General features: G+C 36.4%; 1 protein-coding gene across 1 annotated transcript in view; it reads left to right on the top strand.

Moving 5' to 3' along the window:
• Positions 1-15,324, top strand: part of DKK2 (dickkopf Wnt signaling pathway inhibitor 2) — a 54,250-nt gene extending 38,926 nt beyond the window's left edge. Inside the window, exons 2-4 of the mRNA XM_087724184.1 lie at positions 10,627-10,777; positions 12,461-12,610; positions 14,713-15,324. Of these exons, the coding sequence (XP_087580310.1) occupies positions 10,627-10,777; positions 12,461-12,610; positions 14,713-14,963 (552 nt within the window). The 3' untranslated portion in view covers positions 14,964-15,324. The remainder of the gene's footprint in view (positions 1-10,626; positions 10,778-12,460; positions 12,611-14,712) is intronic.
• The last annotated feature ends 1,282 nt before the right edge of the window (positions 15,325-16,606 follow it).

The following is a 16,606-nucleotide window of genomic DNA, read 5'->3' as shown; positions in this document are numbered from 1 at the left end:
ATAGATGCTCAAAGGGGGCAGAAAAGTTTTATGGACCACTGTACTTGCCCTGCAGTCCTTGATCTAGTTTACTGCCATAGGGGATGCTGTCCCATTGCCAATGTAAAGAAAGAGTCATTTGCCAGCTGCTAGACAGCCCTTGTACACAAAAGAGGAAATAATAGCATCTTATTTTAGTTTCAGATGGGTTGTATCAGAGATAACACGGATAGTATTTGCAGAATGGTCATAATAAAACAAGACTGCATTCTTTAACAAGTCAGATAAGCAGCCAAATGGAGCCTCAAGTCTAATTACAAAGCTGTCTTGAATGAAAAGAGTTTAGTACTCTATCTTCTTCTAGCACCAAAGAAGAGAAGGTAAAGGATAATAATTAGAAAAAGAAAGAATAAGAGGCCAATTTTTGTTCTGCTGACCTCCCCAATGTTTGGTTTAGTTCTAGGCATCATTGATATATGCCTAGTGTATATAGTACCGTGATGCTTTCCTGTGAGGATGTTGTCCTCAAAAATAAATAATAAAAGATTGCCTTTTTACCTCACTGTTTAAGGTCTTCTTCCATGTCTATCCTGTACCAGAGGACATCTGAAGTGGAAAACTGGCAATCTGCCCTCCAAGCGCTTTCTACTTCTGCCCTCCATATTTGCAATCCAGTAGGAACTTGCAGATTTCTTTTATACAAACAGGATACTCAGTGTCATGGACTCCTCAAGCAGAAAAAATGTTCATTGTTCCATAGGGACAATGTGTCCCTAGGGGTCCATTTCAAAGTGTGCTTTTTATTCTTGACCAGTAGCTCAGAAAACTCTGACATATAAAACAACTTAAAAATAGACGTTGTATTGTAGTGTGACGAAAGCTTCAAAGAAGATGCCTAATGTTAGCACTGTTGATGGTATTGTCTGATATAGTTTGTATTCCATTAAAATTTCCTTGCAAGCCTCACATGTGAATGGAATTACAGCACAATGAACCCCTTTCCCCCCAAAGTTTTAAAGACAACAGCAAAGAAACGTGCTGCCAAATTCTGGAGGCATCTTTGAGGGTCGAACACACAATGAGCTGTATGGACAATAGGGCCACCCGCTTGACAAGAAGGAAAGGATGACCAGTGTGAAAAAAAACCTTTAAGGAATATTTATTCTTCAAAGAAGCAGCTTTTAGTCTGATGTTATGCCAAACCCAGAGGATTTAGTGTTTTAAAACAAAAGGAACAAAAAAGGGAAAATTTAACTATTGACTATTATTTTAAGACATCCAAGTGGAAAGATGAGGTTCCTACATGAATTTTTTTTTAAAAAAATCAAGAAAGTCAGGTTATTGAATAAGATCAAGGGACTATTTTAAATAAGACAAGGCAGATGCTAAAGTGTATTGAAAAGGCCATTGCAGTGGAGGTCATAATATCTCATCTATTATGAGCAAGCATTTTTTGCTTCTAATTTTATTGAATGGATTTGAACTGTCTACCCTAAAACATCTTAAGAAGTAGTAATAAAAACCCTAAAACAATAGCATAATAAAATCTGCTTATTTGAATGAAATTCTTTACTGTAATAATTTCATAATAATTATGCCTTCTTTTAATTAATGCAATTATATTTCATAATGGTAAGAAAGCTCATGATATCCCTGAGGCAACCATTTATGGAAAGCTATGGAAGATTGTACTTTAATTCCAAACATCTTTACCCTGTTTCCCCAAAAATAAGACCTCCCCTGAAAATAAGCCCTTCCCGAAAATATTGCAACACAGCAGCAGCCATGAGATGACCACACTCGTTGCCTCCTGCACCTCAGAAATAACAAGACCTCCCCAAAAATAAGACCAAGTGCTTATTTTGGGGGTCAAAAGAAAATAAGACCCTGTCTTATTTTCTGGGAAACACGGTAGATGTTTGGACAGTAGAAGGCTACTGCTTGTAACTCTGGGGCACAATTAAATGGAACAAGAAATTGACATTATAAACAAGAAATTGTTAAGCCTAAAGCCCAGGAGTCTGAACTTAGATCTGGTTTGCAATATTCAGTCATTAGGGTCAGTTAAATGCCATCAAATTTGGTTTTATTTCTGATAAATATATGAATATAGGGTACTGTAACTTGTAGATCTTCTGGGGATTTTTAAATAGCCTTTTGATCCCCTCTATTCATCTTATCCACTCCCTTTCCCTTCAATTTGCACTGGGCTATTGTTTTTTCTCATATGCTATCATCATAGGTCCAAAGTATGTGATTTTATTTCTTTCTAGGAATCAATCAATCTGTTTGGTCCAGGTTGATCAAAAGATAGATGGATCTAAATGTTCATATATTGATTATAGTTATATTTGAGTAATAGAACAAAATTTTCCACATTGTACATAACTCCTGAGAAAGTAGATGAATTTATGTACCTTGGTGTGATATGATAAAAATTAGAAAGAATGTTGTACAAATGCTAGGTAGAAACAGTGTATGGAGAATATAGTCTATTACGAAGAAAATTGCTGTGTGCAAGTTTGTGCTTCTACGCACTATTATATAGAAAAGAGGTTGGTATGGTCAGAGCATTGTTTCTTGATCTTGGCAACTTTAAGATATGTGGATTTCAACATGCTGGCTGAGGAATTCTTGGAATTGGAGTCCATGTATCTTAAAGTTGTCAATATTGACAAACACTGCTCTGTAGAAACATAGAATTAGAACTGAATACAGTGGAAATGGAATATCTAAGAATTGGTAAACCAAGAAAAGAAAAGAAAAGAAAAGAAAAGAAAAGGTTAAGTAAATGTAGAATGAATATAAACATGATTTTTCCCCCTTTAATGACCCTGCAATCCTTTTTATCAAGGTAGTATTGGGGCGACTGAATGAGCTGAACATTTACTGGCTGGATGCCCTTCCTAATGCCTTTGTTGAGTTCACAGCATATATTTTCTCTTTGTACTCTGGTAGAGAAACATTTGTCATTGCCTAAGATTGAACTCTCAACCTTCTGATTGGGAAGTGAGCATCTTTACTTCTAGGCCACTGCACCATTAGAATGCAAACATAAATGACCAGTACAAAAAGAATTATGTTGCAGTGAATTGGTTATACAGAATGACTGAATGCAGAGTAAACTGCAAGAATGAGTGACTGGATGGTCAAGGATAGTGGGAAGACTGAGCCGAGGTGGCGCAGTGGTTAGAGTGCAGCACTGAAGCTACTTCAGCTGACTGCAGTTCTGCAGTTCGGCTGTTCAAATCTCACCGGCTCAAGGTTGACTCAGCCTTCCATCCTTCCGAGGTGGGTAAAATGAGGACCCGGATTGTTGTTGTGGGCGATATGCTGACTCTGTAAACCGCTTAGAGAGAGCTGAAAGCCCTATGAAGCGGTATATAACTGCTATTGCTATTGCTATTGAGAAAGTGATGCTTGAACAAAGGTCCTTCTTGGGATAAACCAAAGCTAGGTAGGAAAGAACATGAATTGCAACTAAGCTTTTAATGTAATGAAGGAGAGAAAGTCCTTACAATAAAATGATAGGCTCAGAGTGAATAAGAAAGATGGTGTCAAATTTGTATTCAATTTATTTTCAGATCACTGGGACTTTTTCTGCATTCCTTTTTCTCTGTACAGATAGATTGGGCTCCCTGTTTGCATGTTCACTCAACCCATTCACAGAAGTCAGTTGCATATTTACATTTTCTGCATTTTAGCAGTAATTTTATGCTGTAGTTGGAACTCCGACAGTATAGCGAGTAATATTGATGTAAACTTCATATACAGTAGTTGGGCTTTCTTTTCTTTTATCTTTCTCTTGCCTCTAATTTTTGGCTTATTACTTCTTATCTTTTTCTGTATAAAAATGTGTTTGTTTGAAAATGCACACAGTTATTTTTTTTCCTGCACAGGGAATAAGTACAAACATTGTGCAATCTTCCAAGTCAGATAAGATCAGCAACTTATGAGCAGGTGCAAAAATTCAGAGTGATAGTCTTAATTACATAGAGATAATGCAATTCTTTCCTCAATAGGGAAGTAGGGATATTCTTTCCACTAAAAAATAATAGGAAGCCATTAGATGGATACCAAATGTTCTGGAGTGGGAAGAGATTTTGTGAGCAAAGAAAAATACATGCTTGTATTAAGAAGGCACCAGTAAAGTGCAACAGAGTGCTTTGGATAGTAAGCATGAGCACACTATCAGTGCCTCCTCAAAGGGGATTTTTCTGGAAACCTGCAGGGGAAAGGCAGCTTCTTAAGGAGGTAGAGTGCAAGCTATATCCATTCTGAATAACGTTTCAGTTTCAAATCTGAAGTGCTATTACCATATAAAGAAAACACCATTGTTTTCTTCCACCAGACCTTATACTATGAAACTACACATTTTCTGCACAAGCCCCTGATTGAAAACAACTTGTGCCCACAAGAAGTTGATTGTTCCCATTTAATTGTGACTCATTCCCAGAATTAACCATAGATGGTCTGTGACTTCTATATGAAAAGAAACAAAGAAGTATTGGTTGACCCTTTGACCAATTAAGTTTTTTTGAGTGGGGGAGGGCTAGAAGCTCATTTAAGAAAAAAGGACTTCATAGCCTTTCAATATGATCTTTCCTTACTGCTGAGTTAAAATGCTCTCCATTTGAATCATCAGAAATCTATATCAACATAAAGTTTGCTGCCCCCATGACTAACCCTGTTCTGCTCTGTTTCAAGTCAGTGACTTCCTTTAAGATTTTCTATACTTTGTAACTATCACTCCAGACCTAAGCACTGAGCAATGGGATGAACTCCTGTTAATTGCTACAGCTCCTGCCCACCTAGCAGTTTGAAAGCATGCAAATGTGAGTAGATAAATAGGCAACACTTCAGTGAAAAGGTATCAGAACTCTGTGTGCTATGGCACATAATCATGCTGGCTTAGAACCATGGAAAGATCTTTGGATGATCCTGTTTCCCTCAGCTAAGAAATGGAGATGAGCACACACACCCCCCCCAAGAGTCAGATGTAACTCTTTAACACCCCTACGGTTGTGGGGGTGGGCTTTACTCACTGTCTGTAGATATCTGTATACTGAAGGCAATATAATGAAGATATTTGAGAGAATAGTAATTCTCAAAAACATTGGCCAAGTGAAAAGATCTAGTTACATCTGGTTGAATTGAGCAATGATCAGGACCTTGGATAGATCCCAATGGGTTGTGCTAGCTTAAACAATACAAGGTTGTCTCATTGAAGAACTAAAATCCTCTTAAGGGTTGAAAAAGGCCAACGGGGATTGACTTGCCACTGGCTCCACCCCTGTCTTAAAAACTATCTATGGCAAATTTATATTTTAGAAGAAAAGATGCTACAGGAAATACTACTAATCATAAGACAGCCATGCCTTCAGTCTATAAAAAGAAGTTCAATAGATTTTGACAATCTGTAAATTATCTGAAGTTACAAGAGCTGGACAGGAGCTGAATACAAAGAATATGAGTTTTAGTTTGCTAATTTTTGATATCCTGTTGAATATAGTAATCTCTCATTTGCTTTTTCTCTTGTTTTTGTTTTGTTTGTCCTTTGGAATTACATTTTGAAAACACATAAGGGCAAAATAATTTTCACATACTGCTAACAGAGTTAAGTGAACCATAATAGTTTCCATTCAGTACTGTTTCACAAAAAAATGTTATTTCCATATAATAAAAGCAGGAAATAACTGCAGATCATCAGGAGGAGCAATGAAATCTTATTACTGGAATAGATATCCACTAGGGGCAAAACTGAGATCATCAGGATCATTTTCAATGAATTAATATATTAACTTATGTCCCTAGCGGCCTTCACATTTTACAATGTACTAGTTCTTTGTGATTATTTCCTATCTTATAAAACGAATTAACTGTTCACTTGTATATAACACAATAGTGTAAAGATTTGAATAAAGATATGCAGAAGGACTACTTTGAATTGGGATGAAGTATTATCTATTGAAGATAAATAGCAGAACCTCCAAAGCTCTTTCTCATTGATTATAATAAAGATTAAAATATTTCTATGAGGCTTTAAAGCAGAATTTAGCAATTTGGAATCAATTACACCAACTGAACTAACATACATATTTGTTTACTCTTATGTCATTTTGCTTTCATTCATTGTGGAGAAGAATTAAATACCATGAAAACCAGTCTTCTATGAACTACAAATTCCTTCTACATATAATAGAAATACTTAAAAGCATCCATATACTATCATTTTCACAATGCCATTATATGTTGCATTTTAATACTTGCCATTTAAATGGGGAAAGTAACAGTGTCCCTGTTTGCATTCTTACATTCTCTGCATAGATATTTTACAAATATTTATCTAATTTAGTAGCACCTCAAAATAGCCTTATTTTCTACATATTATAATTGTAAGTAATAATGCATATTTTATTACCATATTATTTATTTAATACATATTTATTAACATTCCTTTTTGGTTGTGAAATATATGTTATATACAAATATGTTGTAGGTTGCAACTTATGGACCCAATAAATTGCAAACATTATGCCAATTATGTGAAGAGGGTCTGAAGATAGTATTTTAAAAAGCCACAAATTTAATTAATAGCAGCATTCTTAGCGAGGATAACTGGTAAATTAATCAGAATAATATAATAATGAGTGTAGTACATTGATGCTGGAACTGGTACCATTTTAAGGCTTAACATCAAATATAGATTCACGTATCTACTTTACTTACTTCAGTATAACTTTTAAATCCTGTTCATGGTTATAAAATTTTAAGCTCAGAGGAGGCACAGAAATGCACACATCACTTTTATACCTCCATGATTATTTTTTCTGGGAGATATGGGAGTAAGGTCCAAGTGTCTCTACAAAGCTATTTCATTTCCTGACAGTCCCAGTGGAAATGTATATACATGTATTCTTACTTCATACTTAAGTGGTCAGTAGAGGAGGCATGCGTAAGTGCACTAACGTGCCTATCATCCCTGTCATTGTATTTTTATTCTCTTATTCTTGTTCTCCTTTTTGTTTGACAAATTCCAATAAATAAATAAATAAATGTACAAACATGCTGAGAAAGTGCCAGGACAGTCATATGAAGCTAACAAAAGAGCATGGCTGCTTTCATGTTTGAAAAAAAAAACAGTTGCTTCATTTCTACTAATTTGTAAAGCATCTCTTTTGAATGTTTTGCACAGTTCTGTTAGAAGTTTATGTTTCTGTCTTTTTACCTTGCAGTAGTAGAGGAGATATTAGTATGAGTTCACTGTTTAATAAATGTGACAGAGTTGAACGAAAGAAACAGAAATCTGGGATGCAAACAACAGCTTGTTTAGTTTAGTTTATCACTTTGAAATGCTAGTAATAACAAAATGTACTTCATTGAAAAAGAGTTTTCTGGGGCTCAAAAGCTTATGTGTTCCCACCAAGAGAACATGTTACAGAATTGGCTCACGAACCCTCCTTGTATAGAAAAATATTTTTACCATTAGAACTCTGTCTTTCTATAATTATTTTCAAAATTGTACTGTCAAATAGAAGGTGGCGGGGGGCGGGAGAAAAATCTAACAAGCGTGCTTCCTGTTTGATTATATAATACTGTTGCCATGTCAACCTACTTTTAACTTCCATATATTAAGCATTTTTTTTTAGAATTATGGAATCACGTAATATATATGCATGGTAAATTTCCTGCCAAAAAGTATATCAATAATAATAAAATCACCATTGGTCAATTGCAAAAGGCAGCTTTTGCAACTTATAATAGCTTATATATTGTGATGATATCTTTAGCGCTATCAAATAACAATATGAACCTGCCTATAACAGGTCTTTGGGAACGACTCAATAGGTGGATAAAAATACCAAATCTAGTCTAAACATCTGGCTGACTATGTGATCAACCATAATATATGACAATTGCCCACTCCAGAAGATTCTAATAATATAATAGATTCTATATTCTTAGACTTAATAGTTTCTTTGATGTAACATGTCCAACAGTGATGTGCTTGAAAATTGCAATGTTGATTTTAATATGTCAAAGATACACAGGGGAGGGAGAAGAAAACATCAGTCGGGCAGATATGAAATGGGGGGAAAAAAACCTTACTAATACTGTCAATTTCAAAGCTAGTTTGACCTGAGAAATGAAATTGCTTTAAATGAAGTTATCCTTGTTCAATATTTTTTCAATTGTTTAATTCAACATATAGAATAGAATAGAATAACAGAGTTGGAAGGGACCTTGGAGATCTTCTAGTCCAACCCCCTGCTCAGGCAGGAAACCTTATACCATATAAGACAAATTGTTATCCAGTCTTTTCTTTAAAATATCCAGTGTTGGATCATTCACAACTTCTGGGGGCAAGTTGTTCCACTGGTTAATTATTCTAGCTGTTGAGAAATTTCTTCTTAGTTCTGGGTTGCTTTTCTCCTTGATTAGTTTCCATCCATTGCTTCTTGTCCTACCCTCAGGTGGTTTGGAGAATAGGTTGATTCCCTCTTCTTTGTGACAGCCCCTTAGATATTGGAAGACTGATATTATGTCTCCCCTAGTCCTTCTTTTCATTAAACTAGACATACCTAATTCCAGCAACTATTCTTTATATGTTTTAGCCTCCAGTCCCCATATCACATATTTAGGATAGGTTCATTCATGGAGTTATGAATTATGAGACTTTACTAGCTCTTAGGTTTGTATAAACACAATTCTTGAATCTTAAAATGCTTTTGTGAAAATATTATTCACAGAAGGCAAAATTATCACATTTCTCTATTCACCTTCCATGGCAGACTTTCTTGGGTCCAATCCTACGTCACTCCAGAAAGGCCCTTCAAGCCCAAGAAGGTATCTTATAAAAGAATCAAGTTAAAATGTCTAGGATTTTGTTTTTTACAAACTAGATTTCTTTCTTTGTTTTTTGACATCGACCCTGGTTGATCAATGGGCTCTTGGCATTTTAAAATGTAGTTTGCACTTCCCCATAGTGAAAAGGAGTCCCCACTGTTCCCATAGAACAGAATAGAATAGAACAGAACAGAACAGAACAGAATAGAATAGAATGATACAGTTGGAAGGTATCTTGGAGGTCTTCTAGTCCAACCCCCGGTTAGGCAGAAAACCGTATGCCACATAATCCATTGCTTCTTGTCCTACCCTCAGGTGCTTTCAGTTCACTGTAAAGGATTTGGAGAGTTAACATGATACTTTTGGGTGATTTGACATTTCATGAAAATGCAGTGGATTTACCATGATTTACCATGAGAGTGGCACCATACTGAGAAAATGAAGTATAACAGAAAATATAACTCTTGACGCCATTAGGGCATCCTCTCAACAATTTTCCTAAGAAAGGGGACATTGGAGAGAGGTGCTTCCTTATCAAATAATTTATGGTCTGTACTTAAAGATACAAAAAAAGTCTCAGAAATTAATTTATTCAAAGAAGTTTAAAACAGCCCCAAATAACAGTTGATTCAATTAAATTCAGCATCAATGGACAGATTTTTGGAACACAGACAAAATCCACCCCGTCTAAGATAAGGCACATAAATTTTTTAGAGTTAAAAGATAATATTTTTCTTGATGCTTTATTTTTGTCTCATAACAGATTTTCTAAAAAAGAAACTAATCTACAGACAAATATGCCTATTTATCTGCAATATTTCTATCTTTTACACTCCCTAGTAATTTTTCTGTTGTCTTACATTAAGAAGGGCCCTAGTGGGATTCTGAAAGTACAATGGCTCTTGTGCCAAATTTTGATCAAAAATCAAAGGAAGTGCAATAAATTTCCTTGACTGTTTTAACTGTAGAGATTTTTTTTGGCAAATTATGCCTTCTTAGAGAAGGAAAGGTTTATGGGGGAGTATTGATATGCATTTTTCTCTTCAGATACCAAAGAAGATAAATCCTTTAATTTAATTGATGATGAATATAGAGATTCACTTTTAACCAAAGGAACCACTTGTGCAGTAGTGAAATTCATTATTTTTTTTTTTACTATCGGTTCTGTGGACATGGCTTGGTGGGCATGGCAGGGGAAAGATATTGCAAAATCTCCATTTCCACCCCACTCTGGTGCCAACCAGAGGTGGTATTTGCCAGTTCTCCGAACTACTCAAAATTTCCCCTACCAGTTCTCCAGAACCTGTCAGAACCTGCTGAATTTCACCACTGTGCACATGAATATAGTATCATGTCAATTTCTCCTATTTTGCTATGGGAAAAAATGACTTTTGATTTATTTGTTTGATTGATTGTTTCAGTTGCAGAAACTATTATCAATATCTCAATATTATTCCTGTACATTTCAATAATCTGCTCTTCTAAATCTTAAAAGGAAAGATTCACATGATGCCTATTATTAGCATCATATAGAAAATGATCCATCTAAACTTACTTCTTGATCTTATCTGTGTGGTAGTCCTTAATACACAAGACAATCTAATTTATGTGCTATCAGTTATGGCAAATAATGTTTGGAAAACCATAAATTTGGGTGTTTTAGTATCACTGAATAATGAAAGTATGAAAAACATTTATGATAAATTGGTATCTGAAAAATATGTTTCCATTATGACTTGTTTTGACTTTTACAGTGTTGTTGACTCATTATGACTTTTTAAAATTTATACCTACCCACAGGCTTATCCTTGCACTAATGATAAAGAATGTGAAGTTGGGAAGTACTGCCATAGTCCCCATCAAACTACATCTGCCTGCATGGTTTGTAGAAGGAAGAAGAAACGTTGCCACAGAGATGGCATGTGCTGTCCTGGAAACCGCTGTAACAATGGTATTTGCATGACTCTTATTTTTTTTAAAAAAAACATGAATAAAGTATTTTAGTGCTTGAGTCTCATATTTATTCTTCAAGATTTGCCTAAAATGTTATCATTACCACTAACATTCAGTAATTTAAAAGTGGAGTGAGAATTCCACATTTGCAAATTTTGAGAGGAGATGCCTTAAATATTCTGACCCCCCCTCCATACGCCAACACAAGATTACTGCTACACAATTTATTCACAGTAAATTAACACACCAATAAGACTTTGGCAGCAACCCAGACTTCCAAGATAAGAAGTACACACAAGAGCTTCTCCAGCATTAGTATATTAGTTGAATCCTGCAAACAGCCTCCTCCCAAAGTCTCTCCTTATATACTCTCTTGGGAGGGGCCTAATCACAACCACCTGGGGCCTAATCACAACCACCTGGCCTATCTCCTTTGTCTCCTTAATTGCTGCAAGCATTTATCCACCCGTCTCTGCCGGGTGTCTGGGACCAATTCCCTCTGAAACTCATCACTGCTCAAAGGCCTGACATCTTCACCACTGCTCCAGGGCCTGATGTCATGGGCACACTCCCTTTGGCTTTCACCTCTGCTCCATGCCTCAGGCACCTCCTGATGGCCAACCAGCCACTCTGGTCCCTACTCAGAGTGTGAACCCTGTCCAGAGTCCTCCACATCTTCCAGAGCTGACCCATAGGCCCCTCGCTGTTGGAGTCTGTTTGCAGCTCCAACGGCTCCTGCTGGGCCACAACACTTAGGCATTAAAAAAATCAAGAACTGTTGCACATGAACAGGTCACACCTGTAGACTATCTAGAAAGAGAAAGGAGAAAGGGACGGGATCCAATTTGTAATAGCATATTACCTTCTCAAACATATTTGTGAATTGGGCTTCATAGTTTGAAACATCTTGATATTGGCATATACACAGTATGCACAGTATACATATACATACTATGTATATGTACACATATGCATACATACATACATATACACACACATACATGCATACATATAAAATCAGATGAGAAGAATAGCAAAGTATATATAGTTAATATATTAACTATTGTCAGTTATTCATATTTAGCGATATTTAATTTGCTACGGAATGGTTTCTACTGAAATTTGGATTTAATGTAATTACATATATTGTGATAAGCCAGAATTGCTTTTAAAAGTACTACTGGCAGGCCTTAAACTGGTGTCTTGAGATATGGGTAGGACTTTCATTTTATTATGGGTAGGACTTTCATTTCATTTTGCGTTCCAAACCAACGTTTGGGCTCAACGTTGCAATTATACCAGTTGCATGAGTACTCTGGGGATCTCAGAATGAGACTGGATGCATACATGCGCTCCACTGCCTGCAGGTTGTCAAATCTTACTTTCAAATTGTACTTTCTCAACTTAATGACTGATGGACATATTAAATCCAAACACTATACTGTTTGGGAAGTGAAGTCCTGCTAATTACCAGCCTCTCAGCCTCAGTACCCCAACTGTAGTTTGCTGATAATAAAATTAACCAATGTTGTATGAGGCAGCTATGGAAGACATCCAACATGCATAAATTTGAGTATTCACTTTCTATATGAACATAGTTTCTTTGTTTGTGGCATTCCAGTTATGTTATCAACTGTGGTATTACATTACCAGTTCTGACTTGTTTTATTCCTTGATTTAGGTATCTGTATACCAGTGACTGAGAGCATTCTCACACCCCATATTCCAGCTCTAGAAGTGCCTCGCAATAAAAAAAATAATCACTATCCCACCAAGGATTTGGGCTGGCAAAATCTTGGGAAAGGGCAGTCTAAGCTGACACATGCCAAAGGTAGGGTGGCTTGATTTATAAATGGTCTGTAATGGTTTCCTGAGAAGGGAAGAACTCCTTAACATCAATTTATGGGGAGTGCATTCTACCAAGGTACATAAATTGATTTAGAGCTGAGGTGGCATAGTGGTTAGAGTGCAGTACTGCAGGCTACTTCAGCTGATTGCTAGCTGCAGTTCAGCAGTTCAAATCTCAGCAGGCTCAAGGTTGACTCAGCTTTCCATCCTTCTGAGGTGGGTAAAATGAGGGCCCAGATTGTTGGGACCAATATGCTGACTCTGTAAACCACTTAGAGAGGGCTGTAAAAAACACTATGAAGTGGTTATATAAGTCTAAATGCTTTCACTATTGCTATTTTTGAAAAAGCAGTAAATTCATGTATTAACATTTTGATTCTTTTCAATGGCAGGCTTCTTTGGGGGTGAGGAGCAGGAGACCCTTAGAAAAATGGCATCTCTTTGAATGCTGATGATGCCTATTTCTATATCTAAGGTGGTCCTGTGCCCCAATATATATAAGATCATCTTTGAAGGCATCCTTCCATCTTTAATATCTTTAAATATTGAGGAACTTAAGTACCATATTCCTCAGGAATAATTAATTTGAGCTTTGTGTGTTAAAAGTTCTAAACTGATGATTATTTCAGATTGGAGCTTCATAGTCTTAAACACACTTATTTCATAGTTCTTATATACATGTTTATAATTGAGCTACATACGGAATAAATTATTTGCTGGTTCATTTATTTGATAGTTTTTACTCACCATAATGTAGATTTGTGGGCTATACAAGAGATTTCACATTTCTTCCTGTTACAGAATATACAGGAGTTCATTATGTATAGGATGAACTAATTCCTGCTTATAAAAATGTGTGCTGGAAGTTCCCAAGGCCCTGAAACAGATCTGAGGGGGTGTACAAAGTATGAGAGATGTATTAAGAATGGCATCATTGGATACTTCTCTTAATATGTAACTAGTGGCTAATAGTTACATCAATGAGCCCAAAGAAGTTAGTCAACATTGTCTTACTATTTCCCATCTAATAGCTGACTTGGATAAAACCCAAAAATGAAAAAGAAAATGGAAGACTTTTCTACATGTTTAGTAGATTTTAGGTCTAGGTGGCAGTGAAATCTGTAATGACCTTCCTGCATAATTCATAGTTTGTAAAAGCTGGAATCTTGTGTAGTAATAGATCTCATTAACAGGAAATCTTTCCCATCGGCCACTCTGGTTTGGGCTGCTGAGTTTAGCAACATCTGGAAGGTCATGTGTCCTCTGCTCTTACCTTACAGATTATTGTATGTTGGAAAAAGACATGATTAGTTTATAAAAGTCTTATATGGGAATAGAACATATTCTGTTAAAGGAAAAGGATTTTTGCCATTCAATCTAACTTCTCTAACCATGAATAAATGGATGTTCCCCTTAAATCAGTGGTGGGATTCAGCCAGTTCTCACCACTTCGGGAGAACCGGTTGTTAACTTTCTGAGCAGTTTAGCCAACTGGTTGTTGAAAGAAATCATTAGGGCAGAGAAACAGTTGTTAAATTACTTGAATCCTACCACTACCTTAAATGGTCTGAAAGATCATGCAGATACATTTAAATAAATGTATGTTTATCAGAATATATTTGGAAAATAGCCCAATTGCTTTAGTTGCCCATCCTTGGATTACTAACTTGACCTGGGTACCTGAGAGACTGCCTCCTGCCGATCACCTCCCATAGGCCGATTAGATCACACAGGTTAGGTCTCCTCCAGATTCCATCTGCCAGCCAATGTCGGCTGGCGACTCCCCGGGGGAGAGCCTTCTCTGTTGCAGCTCCAGCCCTCTGGAAGGATCTCCCCGTGGAGATCCGGACCCTTACTACCCTCTCGGCCTTCCGCAAAGCCGTTAAGTCCTGGCTGCTCCAGCAGGCCGGGGGGCTCTCGAAATATCCAGCCCCTCAGAAATTGTGACTGTTGTATATTTTAATATGTTGTTTGTGTATTATCCCCCCTCCCTTGTTTTATTGTAAGCCGCCCAGAGTCCTTCGGGAGTGGGCGGCATACAAATCAATAAAACTCTAACTCTAACCAATGAAGTTTCTTTTTTAGGTCATGAAGGAGACCCTTGCTTAAGGTCCTCTGATTGCACAGAAGGGTTTTGTTGTGCTCGTCATTTTTGGACCAAAATTTGCAAGCCTGTGCTACACCAAGGAGAAGTGTGCACCAAACAGCGGAAGAAAGGTTCCCATGGCTTGGAGATTTTCCAGCGATGTGACTGTGCCAAAGGCTTATCATGTAAAATCTGGAAAGATGCTACTTATTCTTCAAAAGCAAGACTTCATATGTGCCAGAAGATCTGATGCGGGATTTGAAAAATTGTCACCAGCAGGCCTTGACAAGTGTCTACTGCATAGACTATGGTGGAAAAAAATTAATTGTAAATAAGAAATGACTGGCCCAAGTATCCTTTGGGGCAAGGAAAAGCATCATCTCCACATGTGTTATAATTCTGCTTGGAAGTACAGTTGACAGCAGATGGATGTTCTTTTTAAGTGTGATACCATACTACAGTGGAGCCAAAGATTTGCATCAAAGCTCTATTGATAGCCTTGTGACTTCTCCATATTAGTTGTAGGTAGTTTATCCCACTCTGATGATAAAATAGGATATATTTACAATACAGAGCAGGACTTTGCCAAAATATATTTCTATCAACACATACTTATGACTACAAAAATTTCCCAGCAAACTAAAAGTGTTAGAAATAAAGGAGGAAGTTACTGCATATGTAATTATGGAATTTATTGTGTTGCAATCCAAGGCCCTCACTTGCATAGGGATTTGTAATCTCTGTCAAGATATATGAATAGAGGCAGTTACGCTAGGGTAACAATCTAGATTCATATTTCTTAAGCTTAGCAATTTAGCTATACTGCCTGGGGAATTCTGGGTTTTGAAGTCCAGATATCTTAAATTGCCAACAGTAAAAAACACTGATCTAGCTTCAAATAAATGACATAAACAGTTAGACTTCATAACTCAAACTGATACTTCTTCATTTATTGTAGCTAATGACTCCCATTAACTTGGCTTACTGGTTTATTGATAGCCACCTGACTTACATTGAAAACAGACTATTCATTACTACGTCCAAAATGTAATGCTACACTAAGATGCTGGTTGTAAATACTAGGGAATGGAGGTTTGCATTATGAATTATTCTTCATTTTTGCCCTTAAAATGGGCATTACGGATCATTAAATCTGTTTTGCTAAATAATGTGTCATAAAGGTTTTCGATCAGAACGTAAACCATAATATATCAGTGACAAAACAAAAAAAGATGATAACATCGAAAGTGCTGAGATTAATATGTGTCATAAGAATATGGTGGATATGTTCTAAATGCACCTTAAGAATGTGTTTGGCATTGGCACTACTGGATTGTTGTATGTATATCAATGGATGCCAGTGGAGTTCATTCAGCAGTATTAATGGCCTAGTAAAATGGACACCAATTTCTGTTCTTTGCTTCCCCATTCAGCAACCTTATTTGTTCTTTCACAATGCTGATATCCCCATGGTATGAACTGGGTTAAGTTTAGGAGACTGATTTCTCTTTGCTTAAAAGGAGGAAAGAATTGTGTGTGTGTGTGTGTGTGTGTGTGTGTGTGTGTGTGTGTTTCTAATTCTGTTCATTTTGTTTTATTTGGGGGACTCCTTCATGTGAGTTTAATATGCTGAGGCAATATGCCATTTGTAATATCCTTTAAAAATGGAGCAATCAAAGGTAACCAACAACAATAGCAACAATGTTTTTTGTAGCTAGCAAGCTTTTTTCCTGACTTTCTGAAGCCATGAAACGACTGTTTTGCAAAAATTAAAGTTTATCTGTAATTAATTTATATTTCAAAACCCATGAATAAATATCAGCCAAATGCTACATGTTTTTCATGTCTATTAAAAAATACTTGCAAACCATTTTCCATTTCAGTGCCAAACTG

This window comes from Thamnophis sirtalis, unplaced genomic scaffold (assembly GCF_051295495.1).
Source record: "Thamnophis sirtalis isolate CommonGarterSnake01/CBP01778 unplaced genomic scaffold, rThaSir2_p1.2 scaffold_10, whole genome shotgun sequence".
Lineage (NCBI taxonomy): Eukaryota > Metazoa > Chordata > Lepidosauria > Squamata > Natricidae > Thamnophis > Thamnophis sirtalis.
Note: the sequence above shows the minus strand (reverse complement) of the source record. Positions and strands in the feature narration are given on the sequence as shown.